Genomic DNA, 18951 nt, shown 5'->3' with positions numbered 1-18951 from the left:
AAATGCCTCCAAAACGGAAATACTCATATGGGGTGACTGGAAAAATGATGACCCGCTGTGCACCTGGCCTCACGATCTCGAACCACCTCCTCAATTGTCCAAGGAAATTAAAAGCCTTTGAATTACCATGGACTCCAAGTTAACAATGAATGCCCAAGTGGACAAATTAGCACAAACAAGCTTCATCACTCTGAAGACTCTGCAACATATCTTCCCCCACCTCAGATTTCCACACGAGGTGCAGGCTCCATTCTCTCTTGTACTAAGCAAACTGGATTATGCCAATGGCCTCTACCATGGATCATCTCTATTATGAATAAAACTACAATGTATTCAGAACCCCACTGCCAGGCTAATATTACATGTAAAGCCACAAGCCCACATCTCCTCTGCCTTGAGAGCACTACACTGGTTACCCGTTGCCAGAAGATCCACCTTCAAGCTGCTTTGTATCACCCACAAAGCTATACATGGAACAGGACCACTTTTTATCAGAAACAAAATAACCAAATACATTCAACAAAGAAACCTCCGCTCAAGATTGGCATCCCACCTTAGAACACCACCATACAAGAAAAAGCCCATAGGTGGTACATCCTTCCCATTCAAGCAGCCAAACTATGGAATTCATTACCCCCAAAAATAAGATCCACTGATAACTATCTGGTCTTCAGAAGAATACTCAGAAGTTGGCTCTTTGCTTCATAACCACCATATTCAAAGAGCAATGGACTGCATTTCCCTGTGTTGATAAATATTTTTAAACTGATTATGTGTATATTCTACATATGTATAGTTCTTTAGAAATATGTATCACTACTATGTCATAATAATAAATTACACACGGTTAAATAGGTATATGTATATATATATATATATGTATATATATATGTGTGTGTGTATGCATGTGTGTTTGTATGTGTGTGTGTATATACGTATATATGTGTATGTTTTTCTATGCTTAACATGTTCATAGGTCTTTGCAGAGCTCCTAGATAAGTTGGTATATGAGATACTTATGAATCAGTGATCTCATTTATATCACACTGATCAAATGTTTTATTATCATGAGCATTTCACTATTAAAAAATTGAGGAAAGATAAATGTTAGAAATGTACAATTATTAATTAACTTCGAATATTACATATCTTGAAAGTCTGTGTTTATACAATACTACTTTTTTTCTCATATTATACCCATTATTATATTAAATGAACATATATTCTCTTTTTATGTTTTTATATATCTATTTATTACTTTAGTCCTACTGTACTAGAGAGAAAAAAGAAAATAAAACCTATAAATAAAATTCAAATTATAAATAATTAATTAAAGTAAAGAAATGAATAAAGAAATTAAAGAAAAATTAAAATACTGATTAAAAAATGTATATATATAAACGAAATTATAAATAAATAAAAATAATATAAATGTACTCTCTGGTAAACTTTACTTTGTTTACCGATCACTATATGTCATGTCTCAATCAATCTATCCTCCATCCCCCACTCTGACTCAACCCAAACCCACTCTACTACTTTCATCTCCAAATTAATCCTGCCTAAGCTCTTCCCTCCTCTTCCACATCTAGCTCACTCAAAGCTCAGTTTACTACTATGATCTCCCATACAACCCTTCTAAATTCTCACTCATTTATCTCACCTTTGACATCCAACCCCTCGCTACTATGATCTCCCTAACCCTTTCCACAGGCTCTTCCCTCCTCCATCTCTCCTTTATTCATCCCAAGCCTCATCCTATTACTATAAACTCCCAATTAACACTTCTGGATTTTTCCCTCCTCTATCCCTCCATTACTCAAGTCAATTCAACTAACAAACTCATATATCCTCTGCTGAAATTAACTCACAATAGTACTAAAACTGTACTCATATTTCCCTATAATAATCCTCCACTAATTTCTCTTGGGTTCTGGAGTAGCGTGCTACTCGCCAAAAAGTGCTTCTATGTCAGGGGTACTAAGCGCTTTATAAATACTATTACAATGCAATACAACACAATATTGGGTCTATAGTAACGGTAACTGTGTATAGAGGGCCTACCTGATGTATTCGTAATTTTGCTACTACCTACCTCCCATTTGTCACATTGGCCACCCCCTTTGAACAACATGCCTGGTGTGTACATACCAGCTGCTTGGCCCATTCTTGATTTTTAAAAAGGGATCTACATTATTCCCTCAGCAAATACGTTCCCAGTAATATTATGATTTGCGCCTCACAGTTTTGCAGTACTGCAGTATTTTCCCCATCTATACTTTGTCCTCACTCAGTTCACATTACACAATAAGATATATACTGGTGTTCATTTCTCTTTCTTTGTTTTCAATCTTCCATTTATATAATTTTTAGTGCATGCATCTCCCTCCCATCATCACCAGCATAGTTAAGTTTGTCCATACATTTTCCTAGGTCTCACTGATAGTCTTGAGTCCCCTGTGACATATCTGTTTAATAGTGAAGATGACCCTATTTACTCTCAGGGTCTTTTACTTTGAAGCAGTGGATAGAATGTGTTTCTTTACTTCATAACTTATAAAGTTCACCACATTTTTCCATTGGATTTTCCTACTGGTATTGTTCTTAGAGGGATTACATGGGACTCTCTGAATATCTTTCTTTAGGGCTATCATGCGATCTTTTAGGTGGATGGCTTTACTTAGCATATCTACTACAAATAGCTTCAAGTCATCCCCCTAGACGTCCTCCGGAATGTTTAAAATCCTGAAATTATTCCTACGTATATTGTTCTGCAGTCTTTCCAGTTTCTTCTGACTCTTTCTTTCTCTGCTACAATCTCAAGATGTCTTCAGTGCTTGTCTCCACCACACCTTTGAGCTCCTTTACTGCCTACTCAAGTACCTGTGTGGTTTGTAATAAAATATCTTACTTACTTTCCATCATCTCACTGGCCCCAGTATTTCTTTTACGTTGTCTTCTGATACTGAAAATACGGAAAACCTAGTTTTACCTTGTCTGTTAGAGAAAATATCAACTTTTCAATGTGCCCTTCAGCAGGGCCTAATACTCCTTTTTGTCTTTGTGACCTGATATCATTATCCTCTCTCCTTGCCTACTCTATATTACTTTTCTGATTTCTGTACCAATTAATGTTCCCAAGGTACTGGGATCTTTTTTCTGTAGTCATAGGTGCTCCTTCCTCACCTGATTTGACTGACATTTACTCAGTAAATCTCCCTTGCCCACTAATATCTGTCCTTTCTGCCCACTCTTAAGGTCTTAACAGGGCAATCTTGTTTTATTGCTTTCTGCTCATCTAGTTCCCAGTCAGCCCCGCCTCACACTTCTTTTGTCATTATACTTCTTAAACAATACTTTTTCTTAGGTTGTTTTGCCACATTCCTGTTTTGCCTATCCCTTTTCTGACACTTTGACAGTGGAAACCTTCTTATTTGCTTCCCTGCCGGTTCACTCTCTCCCGACTCTTACCTTCAAGAGGCTTCTCATGCTCTCTCTGCCTCTCACTTCTTCCAACATTGGTTTAACATTTGTGTTGTACTTTCCCACATCACAAAGCATCTAAGTATCTCCTGTACGCACAGTATGTATGTGTTGACTCTGCCGTAAACTTCCAGAAGAAGAATTTGTGCTACCTCTAAGTAGTCATGCCTCAACTCCTTAGGTCAGCCAATGAGGGAAGGCAACAGTCTCAGCCTCGTCACAGAGTGGGATGGGGTCAGTGAGACTGCTGACCCTACCTCATTCTGTGACAAAGTGTCACTGATTAACACTCGCCCTGGGTGCTTCAGGGCTTAAACCTGAAGCGCCCAGGTCAAAGTCAATGGGTGACGCTTTCCTCATCACCCAGGGGAGGGCCTCGAGACACCTTTGCTGAGCAGAGGAGGTCACGCCTATAGGAGCTGTGACCTCCTCAGCCCAGCAAAGTTCAACTTAGGCAGCCAGGAGTCTGCGCAAATCGTGCATGTCTCACGCCTGGCTGTCTGAGCTGAAAATGAAGAGTGTCTGTCAGGCTGATCTTTGTTCAGGCTGACAGACACTCTTCATGAGGGGCAACAGTTGGGGGAGTGTGGCCCCTCCACCCTAAAGGAAGGCTGCACCTGCATATGTGGTGAACCTGCCCCCACATTCAGAGATACTGGGGAGAGATTCTGAAATGCATTCGCCAGATTATGGGCACTGAGCTCCCACTCAATCCGCTAGTTGTGTTTGTGTGATCCAAGAGTTGCCCTATGTTTGCATAAACAACCCCTATCAGTAAAATAATTTCTCAGCTTCTGATTGGTGCTTGATTGTCTTTGGCCCAGGTATGGAAGCAAACTGATATACCCCTTATGCATGTGTGGTGGGGTAAGATATGGCCTATTTATGCTATGGAGAAAGTTTAATCTATTATCCATGATTCACAAACAAAATTTCATAAAGTTTGGAAGGCTTTTGTGATTGTGGGGTGGATTTCTTGGCTACTTGTCCTCCTGCACTGATTCACAGGGCCGGCTTCCAGGTGGTTGCGCAAGAAGCCCATGCCTCACCCTGAGGACACACCTATAGGGGGCCAAAAGGGAAGGTGGTAATGGGGATGGGGCGAACAGGGTGGTTGTTAGAATGTATAGACACTGTTTTAGACTGGCAGCTGATGTATGTCATAAGAGTTATGCACATTTGGGATGCTGATTTGTGTTCTCCCTATTAGCTGTTATTTTTGTGTATTTTGTGCTGAAAAAATAAATAAATATAATGTTAAAAAAAGAAAGGAACCAATGTAGATTTCTAGGTTACAAACTGATTTAAGAAAAGCAGGGTTATACTGATAAGCAACTCCTCTTAGGAACACAGGCAAAGACAACTGCTATTGGTTCTCCTACCTACAGGGAATGAGGAAATACTGGTGGTGCGCCGCACAGTATTGCCTGCTATGCAGCCTTCAGCTTGTAATGCTACATTGTTCCCATTTCCTCTCACCCTTCTTCTAAAAATGATTTGTGGAAGTGTTTTTCAGATCGATTGGTTATTCATAGTGACTTTGTTTTCTACTTTAAAAAATTGGCCAGCTTAGCCTGTCATCTCGGTTATCCTAAACATTGCTTTTGCTAGACAAACTGGCTCTTATCAAAATAAAAAGGTATTTTGATTTTTGTACATGTTTGTAAAAAAAAACAGCCCTGGGATGCAGCTCGTGGGTAGAACAATTCACCTCTTATAACTATAATAATAAAGATTCAGATGGAGGAGAAATAGAATTGCAAGTAGGTAACTGTTACTTAGTAATTAGAGGCTAGTGAACGCACAGTGTTTTAGTGAGGAGCCAAACATAGTGAAGACCAATTGAAGGTTCTGTGCATTGGCGCTTAAGACCCCCATCCACTTGAGGTACAGTCTAGTCTTCTGCAGTTGCGAGCAGGGTTAAAAAAAGTTAAGACTTTCAAAAATGTTCTGCCTCCTACTATTGCACACTTATCTTTCTTTCATCTTTCTTATTTACGCCTTACAGGGTGTAACCCCAACCTGTGCCCCAAAAAACAACTCGTCTGTGCACTCGGCTTCCAGCTGACTGTGGAATTTGGACTTTGCTGTGCTAGACTCATCTGTGGTAAGTTGCAATCTTCTACTTTACGTTATAAAACAGCCACTGTACACAGGCAATTGGGATGGTGGTGGAGTCAGTGAAAACTGCTTGTTCAAGAGAAATTAGCTATTAATCCGGGTAAACACACATGTTCCTAAACTGTGTAACCCTTAAATGTGTGTAAATGCCACTGTATAACCCCATTAGTTTAATCATTTGCAAAATGGTAACGAACATTGTGCATGATGGCGAACTTATAACGCACCCCAGATTTTCGCTTGTTTCTTCGTTTTATTCTTAATTTGTAAGTGTTGCATATAGACAATATTAACATAAAGGGATATTAATAATGTACAGGTGTTACAGATAAACAACATAAACGTTCACAAAAATCATAAAAAGCAACATAACACAGGAACCAATGCAAATTTACAACATCCGTGGGTTCTAAGGGTATATGAAAATATTACAAATATAGATCTTCCAAGGAAAAAAATGAATAATATGGCTAGGTCATTTAGTAGGCAACCTAGAAACAAATGACCCTTTCTCTCACTTTTAAAAACTGACAAATGAGTGCACAGCCCTCAATTATTTCAGGTGTTTCAATTTGGTGGTGTCCAAGTTGTCTTAATGTTGCCTGGCATTTTTGTTGGCTTGGGTTTTAACTTTGTGAGAGTGGCAGCTCACTGATGAGGTATCCTATACTGCAACATCCCAGGAGTTGCCTACTTCTTAATTGTTAGAAATGGGGTCTTTGGTTGACAGTCAGGTTACCCCCTGTTCAAGCAAGGACCCTCACTCTAGTCAGGGTAAAAAATAATCACCCTCAGCTAACCACTGCTTACCCCCTTTGTAGCTTGGCAGAGCAGTAGGCTTAACTTCATAGTGCTAGGTGTAAAGTATTTGTACCAACACACCCAGTAACTTAATGAAAACACTACAAAATGACACAACACCAGGTTAGAAAAATAGGAAATATTTATCTAAACAAAACAAGACCAAAACAACAAAAATCCAACATACACAAGTCAAGTTATGATTTTTTTAAGATTAAACTCAAAAATAGCGCTTAGAAACAAAAACACTTCGATGAGGTGTTAACACGGCGTCGTGACGGAGTCGTTCCCAACAAGCCGACACCAGGGGCGCTGGACATGGAGTCGCGTGGACCCCCAAGTACAGTACCTTTGGTGAAGAGTGAAAACAAGCCGATGCGCGAAGTCGGGGATCGCGGCGTCTGTGCAAACAGTTGAATCCGCACACTTCGAGCGACGTCGGTCACGACATGGTGCGGTGACTTCCACGGAGTCGCAGACTTCAGCGAGGCTGCAGCGGCGTCGGGCCTGCGAAGAGCGTCGCGTTCCAGCGAAGGTCACGGCGTCAGGTGCGGGCGGTGTCACCGGATTCAGCAGCAGCGTCGATCCGAAGTCGTCTGAAGTCGATTTCCTTGGATTTCTACCAGCTTTCTTTTCAAGGGCCCAGGGACTGGATAGGGCACCACTTGTCAGAGCAGGAGTCTCTCCAGAGACTCCAGGTGCTGGCAGAGAGAAGTCTTTCGTGTCCCTGGGACTTCAAACAACAGGAGGCAAGCTCTAAATCAAGCCCTTGGAGATTTCTTCACAAGATGGAAGGCACACAAAGTCCAGTCTTTGCCCTCTTACTCTGGCAGAAGCAGCACTGCAGGAAAGCTCCACAAAGCACAGTCACAGGCAGGACAGCACTTCTTCCTCAGCTATTCAGCTCTTCTCCAGGCAGATGTTCCTCTTGGTTCCAGAAGTGTGTCTAAAGTCTGTGGTTTTGGGTGCCCTTCTTATACCCAGTTTCTCCTTTGAAGTAGGCCTACTTCAAAGTAAAGTCTCTTTGGAATGTGAAATCCTGCCTTGCCCAGGCCATGCCCCAGACACTCACCAGGGGGTTGGAGACTGCATTGTGTGAGGGCAGGCACAGCCCTTTCAGGTGCGAGTGACCACTCCTCCCCTCCCTCCTAGCACAGATGGCTCATCAGGATATGCAGGCTACACCCCAGCTTCCTTTGTGTCACTGTCTAGTGTGAGGTGCAACTAGCCCAACTGTCAAACTGACCCAGACAGGGAATCCACAAACAGGCAGAGTCACAGAAATGGTATAAGCAAGAAAATGCTCACTTTCTAAAAGTGGCATTTTCAAGCGCACAATTTTAAATCAATTTTACTAAAAGATGTATTTTTAAATTGTGAGCTTAGCGACCCCAAACTCCAAATGTCCATCCGCTCCCAAAGGGAATCTACACTTTAATCAGATTTAAAGGTAGCCCCCATGTTAACCTATGAGTGGGGCAGGCCTTGCAACAGTGAAAAACGAATTTAGCAATATTTCACTGTCAGGACATATAAAGCACATTACTATATGTCCTACCTTAACCATACACACAACCCTGCCCTTGGGGCTACCTAGGGCCTACCTTAGGGGTGTCTGACATGTAAGAAAAGGGAAGGTTTAGGCCTGGCAAGTGGGTACACTTGCCAAGTCGAATTTACAGGTAAAACTGCACACACAGACATTGCAATGACAGGTCTGAGTCATGACTACAGAGCTACTTATGTGGGTGGCATAACCAGTGCTGCAGGCCCGCTAGTAGCATTTGATTTACAGGCCCTGGCACCTCTAGTGCACTTTACTAGGGACTTACTGGTAAATCAAATATGCCAATCACGTCTAAACCAATCACATACACATTTTGTGAAGGAGCACTTGCACTTTAGCACTCGTTAGCAATGGTAAAGTGCCCAGAGTAACAAAAACAGCACAACCAGAGTCCAGCACACATCAACAACCTGGGGAACAGAGGCAAAAAGTTAAGGGACCATGCCAAGGATGAAAAGTCTAACATTAATCATCCGAGATAACAGTGAGAGAGAGTTTAGTAGAAAGGTGGGAAAAATATTTCGGAACGTCTAAGGTAAAGGAAGAGGGCCTCTGACTTGTATTAGGCAAACAAAGTATGCACTTAGCTAATCTACATATCAATGGACCTTTATAAGTTCAGATCTTCTCAAAGTGGCTGCTGCAGTAGGCGGACACAGTGTAACTGAGGTGTTCTTTTGAATTTCAATGAGACGTATGAATAGGGTGGTGACATTTTCAAGCACCAAAATTCGGATCCTAAAATTGCTTTCATGTAAAATGCAAATATTTTTTTTCTGGGCTGGAAAATATATAGGGGCTGTTTTATGCGTGTTGGGAGATGATGATGAAGGAGAACTAGCATAATTGTAAACAGCCATGTTCAGTGTTCCAGGACTAAAATTACTAACATTCTAGGACAGGTGTTTGAAAAAAATACAACCCTTGAAAACAAATGTTGATCTGTACATCTATTTTTTGCAAGACAGTGTTTCGTTGAAAGAACTGTGCACCATGACGATGCTGGTACATGGTGGCAAGCTTCACCGATAACTGAATTGAGTCTCATGTTCTTGCTTGACATTTCAATCCAAGATTTTCCACTCCGACTCTTGTACCTCACTGTAAAACCTAGATGTGAGGCTCCTGGACTATTAGTGGGGTCAATTTCATTTGTTAGTTTACTCTGCCCCATACGCTGCCCAAGCTAGCAAACAGCTTCTACTGCCCACTGATCAAGGAAGTTGTGTTCGGAAAGGGTACTGTAGGAGTGTCTGATAAGAAATAAAACGATGCTGCAACATAACATGAATTGATTTTAAACAATGCAGAAAGAGATATATGAAAGTTTACCTCCGTATTGTAAATTATTTTGTGCAATTCAGAAATCAGTAAATCTCCTAAATAATTGATATGACTTTGCAAAGTAGAACTAATAGAACAGGCTTTGAAAAATCAAATAGGTCTGGCTTTAATGTGCTAACACATACATACATATAAAGACATTCAGAAATGTTGTTTGCATTGGAACTCCCTCTTGCGCTAACAAGAAAAATATAGTAAGTTTTTAAAGATATCACAGTTTGCTGCTAGTTTTAAAGAGCCTAAATTCGCGGAAGCCATATAGACCCATTAATGGTGGTATATGGTAATTGTGACTTAGCCATCACAGTGACCATATTGTCTTACCTCATATCCATTGCAAAGAACTACAAAGACTCGTGTCTATAGACATCAATGACACTAATTATTGATGCATACATTGGCTATTAACTGTAAAAGCATATAGAGTTAATTACAGTGCACATCTACTGCATCATAACATACTTTCTGTGGCATACCCTCGGACATTTCCAAACTTTCCAAAAATATGCGATCAAAAAAGTATGTTTTTTTCTAGATTCTAAACTGTCAGTTAACAAGGTGATGACATCACAGTGATTGACTTCACACAACTCTAGATCTTATAATGAGATTGCAGCAAATCCCATCACCTCACATCAAGGTCAGAAGAAACGAGATAGTGGATTTTGACTGAGAAGACATCATGAGATAGAAATGTCATGACTGTTAACTAAAGTGGATAGCTTGAACATCACTGACATGTATCTTCACCAGTACACGTACGAATAAAGGCAGCTACCTATGCACAGTACGACACTTTCGTCCCCCCAAAACAGAAACTCACCCATTAGTTAAGAACTTGCAATAATAAACATCCAGACCTATTGACTTCGTTAATTTGTCTTTTTGCATTGCCACATGTGGTCTTTACATTCCAGTGACCCAGTAATGGATTACTAGTTAATAGCATTTTACTGAGCTGCGTTTACGATCAAATGACAATAGTTTCAATTAATTTAACCAGACAAAAAAGGCAGAGGTCTTTGCTGAAAGCTTCGTAAACCATCGAAAGTTCCGTATACTGCTGCCCCTAACCAATGCAATCCTGAGAAATGTATTTTGCTACATTTTATGACGTTTGTGAATTCTAGGGGAAGAAATGTATTTGCCTTAATTGGAGAGGTACGCGCATTCCGTGGATAAAATAAAACAAAACATACTATTTTCAAAGGTAAAGTGTTGTTTATGTAGTAGAACACACAAATACAACCTTTGGCTTCAGTCTAACCACGAAGGTGCAATACTATGAAGTGTCCGTTACTCTGAGGCGGGAAACTCTAAAACCCCACCATCTCTCGAGTGGTTACTAGTTGCATGACGTACACAAATGAGAACATTGTAGAACTGCGCAGTCCCGCTTGTTAGTGACTGGAACTGTGAGTAAGAACCTTGCAGGTAATCATGGGACTGCAAAAGCAGTGCTTTAAAAAATAATAAAAACGAATCGGAACTCCGCAAGTGAAATGTAAACTTTATTTGTCAAAGTATCACCGAAATGTAACAAACATTGGCAAAGTCAATGGGTCTGACCTTGGCAAGCTGGCCAACAGTTATTTATTTTTTTAGTGCAAGCATATGCCACAAAAATAAAAATAAATGAACACACCTGTCACATGCTTCTACTAAAAATGTGAAACTAAAAGAAAATACATATGCACTGGTGTCATTTTACTAGTGATGGCCAGATCTAAAAGGTACAGGCCAGCGTTACACTCAGGGGATTATGCATCAGCTCTCTGGGCTAAAGTAACTGACAGTAAAGATAAGGGAACAACAGAAGGATTCTGTGGACACCGCAGCTCTTAGCATTTCTACCTCCCTAAGGTTACTTGCTGCAAGGGAGCTAGAGAGAAAGAGATAAGAAAGAAAGAAGGGAGAGAAGGAAGGACAGACACGATGGATAGGGCGAAATAGAGAATTAGTGCAAGAAGAGGAAGGTAGTGTACTGGTCTGAACATTCTAGCTAGGGCTACTTTTGGTTCCCTACTCCAGTTTTGGGAGCATCGTCGCCTGAAACTGCCCAAACGCCAAAATCCGAGACACTAGAGATAGCCACCTCTTTGAAGCATATGACTGCAGACACGTGGGCCACACAAGATTCATCACATTTCATTTTCATGTAGAACTAAAGGAAAGAAGGCGTCTTTTTATTCCATCATTAGTTACCAGAGAAACCTATTTTGTTTAAACACAATAGAAACCAATGTAGCACGTTTCATAATATGTGGACACATTTTAAAAACATGCATATCTTGACATACTAATATTATTATTGTAAAGAAAACTATGCAGTATTTGTACTTTGTCAATGGCAAGCTTTCATGATACTGACTACTAGAAAAATAACCAATAGAAGCCACAAGCACGAAAGAAGAACTGACTGCATACGGGACTGAACAGCAGAGTCGAAATAGGTAAGAAACACTGCAGAGACCATAGCTCACCAAGGCGAGTAGACTGGCAGGCTTCTTGAAATGCGATATGTTCACATTGTCCAGCACTACAAAGCAAAAAACACATCAATATGGAACACTTATTTTAGTTCAACAGGGGAAATCTCAGGCAGTGGCACATGAGCTATTCTCAAGGGTTGGCACCACAGGGGCTCGACTAGCTCTCTCAGCCTGACTAGGGAGTGTCAGGAGAGCAGATTCACGCTGAGAAAGACTTTCTGAATCTTGAGTTTTGTGATTGCCCTCTAGTGTAATCATTGAGAGTCTATTCAACCAAACAGGCTTCAGCGGCCCAAAGTTGGAAAGGTCTTAACAGATCCTGGCTGAGATAATTAGTGGTAGTGGCACCACGATGCAGTGTTTCAGTAGCTCGTGGGCAGCTAGGTCAAGTGTTTTTGTAGGTAGAGTCAGCTCAGACCCTGTGGTTGAAAATCTAGAAGTAAGTCCCCCACCTCTATAGTGGGTAAAGGAACAGCAGATTTAGTGAGCTGGCATCCTATCAATTTATAAAATAACTCATTTTCTGCTAAACTCAAAATGACTCTTTTAATCACCTGTGATGGTGATTACAATCCTTGCTTGTTTGAATCAAAATACATATATTCATGTCACGTAAATATATACACAATTTGATGACATCCCAAAGTGGTGTCTGAAGTGACTATTACTCTGCAGAATCATAACCACTTCATTTCTTTTAGAGTAAAATATGTTTCACAGATCCATAGCCATCCTGGAAAGCAGGCATGATGAAATGATGTATTCAGTTCAGGGCAGTGATTGGGCATTGATTATGTTATGCAATCATTCTAATCATGAGTATAAGGAATCGAAGTTTATAAGTCACTCATGTCAGAAATAAACTCTTAGCATTTGCCTGACACTATTACAGCTACACCAGTGGAAGTTCTAGTTTGGGAAACAGGGAGGTCTTAAGGTTAGTGACGTCTCAGATGTATGGAAGAACAGCAGTGTGAGATAAAAAGGCCCTATCTTCAGGCCTGTCGTTTGCAAGTAAGAGAAAATTCGAAGGGGAAAGTCTATGAGGAGCTTCAAGATGGCCTGTGCTATTCTGATAGTCACCATGTCCCTGGTTTATGAACCTTCATTCGAAGCCTTTTAAAAGGCCTACTAGTGAATGCAAACATCTCTACCTCTATGTGAACACCTAGCACCACAATGATACACTATATACCTTTAAGTGTGTATATAGTAGGGAACATACCATTGAGACATTTGATTTGCACCCATACTCATCCAAGGAACCTAAAGTGACAAAGACACAAATTATTGTTCTCTTAGGCAAGCAGGAATCCATCAAATATCAGAGATCAACAAGAAGTGTGGGGTATTGGAAAAAATAATGTTAACATTTCAAAGTTAATATGCAACAGTCAAATGCAAGAAAATGAATATAAGAATTGGGCAGTATTTTGAACATAAAAAAAATTGATGTAGTTCTGAAGTCATAGGATGCCTACACAAATATGTTTTAATACATATCCAGTAATTGTATTTTTAATCATGGTCCACCCATTTATTATAGACCATCAAGAATAAAAATTGATTGGTTTATCTTCATTAAGTTTATTATTCTCAAATTGAGGTCAAATAACCTTCACCGCTAGCCGACACATGTTTTTCGGCACCCAACTTTTTTAAGGCTCACAAAGAAATCTAAATTTTTGAGAGCTACAAAATATAAATCTTTCAATAAAATGTAAACATATACTTGTATAATCCTTCAAATTATACATAATCAAATTCAGTGCATTGCTTCAAATATCAACTCCAAAATCCTTCAAATTATACATAATCAAATTCAGTGCATTGCTTCAAATATCAACTCCGTATATGCTTATTAATGCTCAAATTACATTACATAGACACATTATTTCATGTTATGAAATTGCTCAAAACTATCATGGTAGGTTTACATTGCAAGATCCACAAAAACATTACAAAAGCAACTGAGTACAGACAACAATGGAAAAACCCGTTAAGACCCATATAACAGTGAAAATTAATGAAAATAAATAGTCTAAGACGGAAGAGTGGAAAGCTATCAGTAGATACTGACACTTTCTAATACGCAGAACAATTATACTTCCAATGATAATTTTGCAATTCATTAACTATTGACAAACTATTGGAAGTGCTTCACAAATTTCATAGTTTCAAAATGAACTAGATAATCATAAATCAGTGTAGAGTCAGAGTTTAGTAACGTATCAATTAGGGTATTCAGGAGAAAAGAAGAAATAACATTCCTTGTGTGTGTGTGTGTGTGTGTGGCCTATTGCATTGGCTACTCAAAAACTGAAAGATTTTTGGAAAGAACATATAAGAGCAAGCAGAAATTGTAATTTGAAACATTCTATGACTTTACAATTCTGATTATTAGCCTTTGAACACATTCAATTAAATAAACTTGGGGGTAATATGGAATTTAATTCTGTATGCTTGGTTGTGATCTGATAAGAGGGTGGAGATTTAGTAGAGCGTCTGGCAGCACTTCTTGCTTTTTTCCCAGTCTAGTCTTTCTGCTTTTCCCAGTCTTGTCTCTCTCTACAGTTACCACTGTTGGGTGCTGCTCAAGTAAATATCTCCCACCGGTAGCAGCATTCAAATATGGCTTGTGTATATTGACAACAAGGGAAAATTATCATCATTGTCATATATACTGGATCTTGAAGGAATCCACTTCTGAGCACTTGTAATTATTGTTATAATTGTTATTACTATTATTAATGTTAATATTATTGTTTTTATTGTTGTCTTTCTTTTGTGGTATTATTATGATTATTATTATTTCCGTATTGTATATTATATAATATAATAATAATAGTAGTTATTATTATTATTATTATTGCTGTTGTTGCTGTTGTTATTTTAGGGGGCAGGAAAGCTATAGCGAATGTGACATGGGTTTCCCAGTATACATCAGGATCATTCAAAACTCTAGAAAAAACAGAAAAAGGTTTACAATAAGTCTGTGTTCTGATTTAGTGAAAAACTGTTCTTTACGGTATCACCAAAAACATATTTTTCAGGTAGGAATGCAGGAAATTAGTTTGTGTCTTGCATGCATCTGTATTTCATTATTTTAATGCACAGTCTTGTAAATCAGTCTAAACAATATAACTTTCAATCCCAACAGTCCCAAAAGGTGTCTGTGTTCAGAACAATGTTGAATACAAGGTAAGAATCAACAAACACATTTTATGTTTCACTTTTGATCTAAAAGTTAGGGTATCTAAAAGGATTATGTTGCAGCTTCACCTAGATCCAAGATCCAAAGGAATGTAAAGGAAATTGGTAATAAACTGCTTTAAGTTTTATCCTTTTGTAGGGCTTTTATGTTTCATTATACTTCTTGAGGATTTGGCCCACATTCCAGGTTATGGAGCAGCATCTGAGAATAATCTAAGGTTATGGTCAGTGGGCAAGACGCAGACAGTATGCAGAAACACAGCTCCTGCACGTACCAATGTTGAACTTCTATGCATGAGTGTACCGCAAACAATTTCTCCTGTAAAAAGTTTGTTAATGTGGGAAACAGCCTTTGTCACAAAGGTGAAACAAGGAGAGGCCTTCATAGAGATGGATTTTTACGAAAATGCCTTTACAATGAAAGGCTTTTACAACAAATCTTTTTACATCGATTAGGCCTTTACCATGGATGCCTTTTACAACAAAAATCATGGTAAATGTACATATATTGTAGGTAAATAAACAGATTTTAAATATATATGTGTGTGGATATATATGTGCTAAATATATATATTAATATGTGTATGTGTATAATTTGTAGAATATATATCTTTTTAGGATGGGAATGGGTTTTTGGGTGGTAAGAACATTTTTAGGTTTTAGGGTGGGTATGGGTTTTTGGATGGTAAGGGAATTTTAGGTTCTAGTTAGGGTGGGTATGGTCTTTTGAGTGCTAAGGGCATTTTTAGGGATTAGGGTGAGTATGGGCTTTTGGGTGGTAAGGGAATTTTCAGGGTTTAGGGTGGGTACGGGTTTTTGGGTGGTAAGGGAATTTTTGGGGGTTTAGGGTGGGTATGGTTTTTTTGGTGGTAAGTGAAGTTTTAAGTTTTTAATTGGTTTTGGGGTTTTCAGTGGTTTGGGAATTTTAGGTTCTATGGTGGGTATAGGTTTTTGGGTAGTAAGGGGATTTTTAGGGTGGGTATGGGTTTTTGGGTGGTAAGGGAATCTTTTGGGTTTAGGATGGGTCTGGGTTTTTGGGTGGTAAGTACATTTGTAGGGTTTAGGTTTGTTATAGGCTTTTAGGTATTAAGGGATTTTTTAGGATATAGGGTGTGTGGGTTTGGGTGGTAAGTGGATTATTAGGTTTTAGGGATGGCATGGTTTTTGGGTTGTAAGGACATTTTCACGTTTCAGGGTGGGTATAGGTTGGGTATTTACATTTAAGAATAGGTATAGGTTTTTGGGTGGTAAAGGAAGGTGTCGTTTTTAGGGTGGGTATTGGCTTTGGGTGGGAAGGGAATTTTAGGTTCTGCGGGGGTGTGGGTTTTTGGTGATAGGTGAGTTTTTAGTGTTTAGGGTGGGTATGAGTTTTTGGGTGGTAAGGGAAGGTTTAGGGTGGGTATGGGTTTTTGTAGTAAGGGAATTTGTAGGTTTTAGGGTGGGTTTTGGTTTTTGGGTGCTAAAGAAATTTTAGGTTCTAGGGTTGGTATGGGTGTGTGGATGGCAAGGGAATTTTTAGGGTTTAGAGTGGGTATGAGTTTTTTGTAGTAAGGGAACTTTTAGGTTTTAGGATGGGTATTGGTTTTTGAGTAGTAAGGAAAGTTTAGGTTCTAGGATGGGTAGGGGTTTTTGCATGATAAGGGAATGGGTGTGTATGAGTTTTTCAGTAGTATGGGATTTGTTTGGTGTTTATGGTGGGTATGGGTTTTTGTGTGGTATGTGAATTTTAGATTCTAGGGTGGGTATGGGTTTTTGGGTGGTAAGGGAATTTATAGGGTTTAGGGTGGATACAGGTTTTTGGGTGGTAAGGTGATTTTGAGGATTTAAGGTGGGTATGGGTTTTTGGGTCATAGGGGAATACTTAGGGCTTAGGGTGGGCATACGTTTTTGGGTGGTAAGGGCATTTTTCAGGTTTAGGGTGGGTATGTTTTTTTGGATAGCAAGGGGATTTTTACAGTTAAGGATAGGTATGTGTTTTTGGGTGGTAAGGGAATTTGTAGGTTTTAGGGTGGTTATTGGCATTTGGGTGGGAAGGGAATTTTAGGTTCTACGGTGGCTGTGGGTTTTTGGGTTATAAGTGAATTTTTAGGGTTTAGGATGGGTATGGGTTTTTGGTAGATAAGGGAATTTTTATTGTTTAGGATGGGTAAAGGTTTGTGAGTGGTGAGGGAATTTTTAGGTTTCATGGTGGGTTTTGGTTTTTGGGTGGTAAGGACATTTTATGTTCGAAGGTTGGTATGGGTTTGTGGGTGGTAAGGACATTTTTACGGGTTAAGGTGGGTATGAGTTTTTGGGCGGTAAGGGAAGTTTTAGGGTTTTGGGTGGGTCTGGGTTTTTTGGTAGTAAGGGAATTTTTAGGTTTTAGAATGGGTATGGTTTTTGGGTGGTAATGAACTTTTAGGATCTAGGGTGGATAGGGTTTTTTGGGTGGTATGGGAATGTTTAGGGTCTAGGGTGGGTGTGAGTTTTCCAGTAGTAAGGGATTGTTTAGGGTTTAGGGTAGGTATGGGTTTTTGTGTGGTATGTGAATTTTAGGTTCTAGGGTGGATATAGGTTTTTAGGTTTTAAGAGAAGTTTTAGGATTTAGTTTTGGGTATGGGTTTTGGGGTGGTGAGGGAATTGTGAGTGTTTAAGGTGGGCATGGGTTTTTGGGTGATTAAGGGAATTTTTAGGGTTTAGTGTGGGCATGGGTTTTTTGGTGGTAAGGGAATTTTTCAGGTTTAGGGTGAGTATGTGTTTTTGGATAGCAAGGGGATTTTTAGGTTTTAGTGTGGGCATGGGTTTTTAGGTGGTAGAGGACTTTTGACGTTTACGCATGGGTATGTGTTTCTGGGTGGTAAGGGACTTTTTAGGTTTTAGGGTAGGCATGAGTTTTTGGGTGGTGAGGGGATTATTAGAGTTTAGGGTGGGTATGAGTTTTTGGGTGGTAAGTGAATGTTTATAGTTTAGGGTGTTTATGGGTTTTTGGGTGGTATGTGAATTTTAGGTTCTAAAGTTGGTGTGTTTTTTTTGGATAGCAATGGGATTTTTAGGTTTGAGTGTGGGCATGGGTTTTTGGGTGGTAAAGGGTTATCTTCCTGTTTTAGGATTGGTATGAGCTTTTGAGTGGTAAATTAATTTTTACATTTAATAATGGGTATGCGTTTTTGGGTGAAATTTTTATGGATTAAGGTGGGTATGGATTTTTGAGTGGTAAGGGTATTTGTAGGGTTTAGGGTGGGTATAGTGTTTGGGCGGTAAGTGAAATTTTCGATTTTAGGGTGGGTACACATTTTTGGAGTGTGGAGTGTTTGGATGGTAAGGGAATATTGGGGTCAGAGGCTATTTTTTAGGGTTGTTAGAAGGTGTATATATTTAAATTCTGAATTGTGGATATAAAAACTGAAGTAAGGGGCCACCTGCAAATGCCTGTGAACAAGGTCTTGGCAGACCGAAACGCGTAAGGCAGCATTAATTGCATGTAATCGAATTGAAGCCCAGAAAATAAAGAAGCAGCATATACAGCAACTTTGGAGTGCGGTTTATTCCTTCAATTTGATAAAGGAATCTGTGTTTCATATGTAAATGTATATATATATATATATATATATATATATATAACATTTGGTTGGGACAGCATGTGTTTGTTCTTTGCCGGCACTTTAGAGACCATTTTATAAGTGCCATTCATTTATTATACTCTTTTATGCGGTGTTAATTTAACCTGCATGTGAACTTTTTCAATAAATTGGAGCTGATGATATTATATACGAGTGATTTTCAATTCTACATTTCACGAGCCCGTCTAGATATTGTGCAGCCCTTTGGTGTGTGACTGAATTGTTTTTGAAAATTATATATATATATATATATATATATAAATATCCTAAAAATCATACACACACAAATATTTTTATATATATATTAAAAAAATATAAATATATGCATGTA

The 18951-nt window shown here is 39.1% G+C and overlaps 1 protein-coding gene across 1 annotated transcript in view; it reads left to right on the top strand.

Moving 5' to 3' along the window:
* The window catches only part of LOC138284408 (intestinal mucin-like protein), a 362338-nt gene that overhangs the window by 172244 nt on the left and 171143 nt on the right, over positions 1 to 18951 (top strand). The window contains exons 7-8 of the mRNA XM_069223145.1: positions 5492 to 5590; positions 14969 to 15009. Of these exons, the coding sequence (XP_069079246.1) occupies positions 5492 to 5590; positions 14969 to 15009 (140 nt within the window). The remainder of the gene's footprint in view (positions 1 to 5491; positions 5591 to 14968; positions 15010 to 18951) is intronic.

This window comes from Pleurodeles waltl, chromosome 3_1, assembly GCF_031143425.1.
Source record: "Pleurodeles waltl isolate 20211129_DDA chromosome 3_1, aPleWal1.hap1.20221129, whole genome shotgun sequence".
In the NCBI taxonomy this organism is placed as follows: Eukaryota; Metazoa; Chordata; class Amphibia; order Caudata; family Salamandridae; genus Pleurodeles; species Pleurodeles waltl.
Note: the sequence above shows the minus strand (reverse complement) of the source record. Positions and strands in the feature narration are given on the sequence as shown.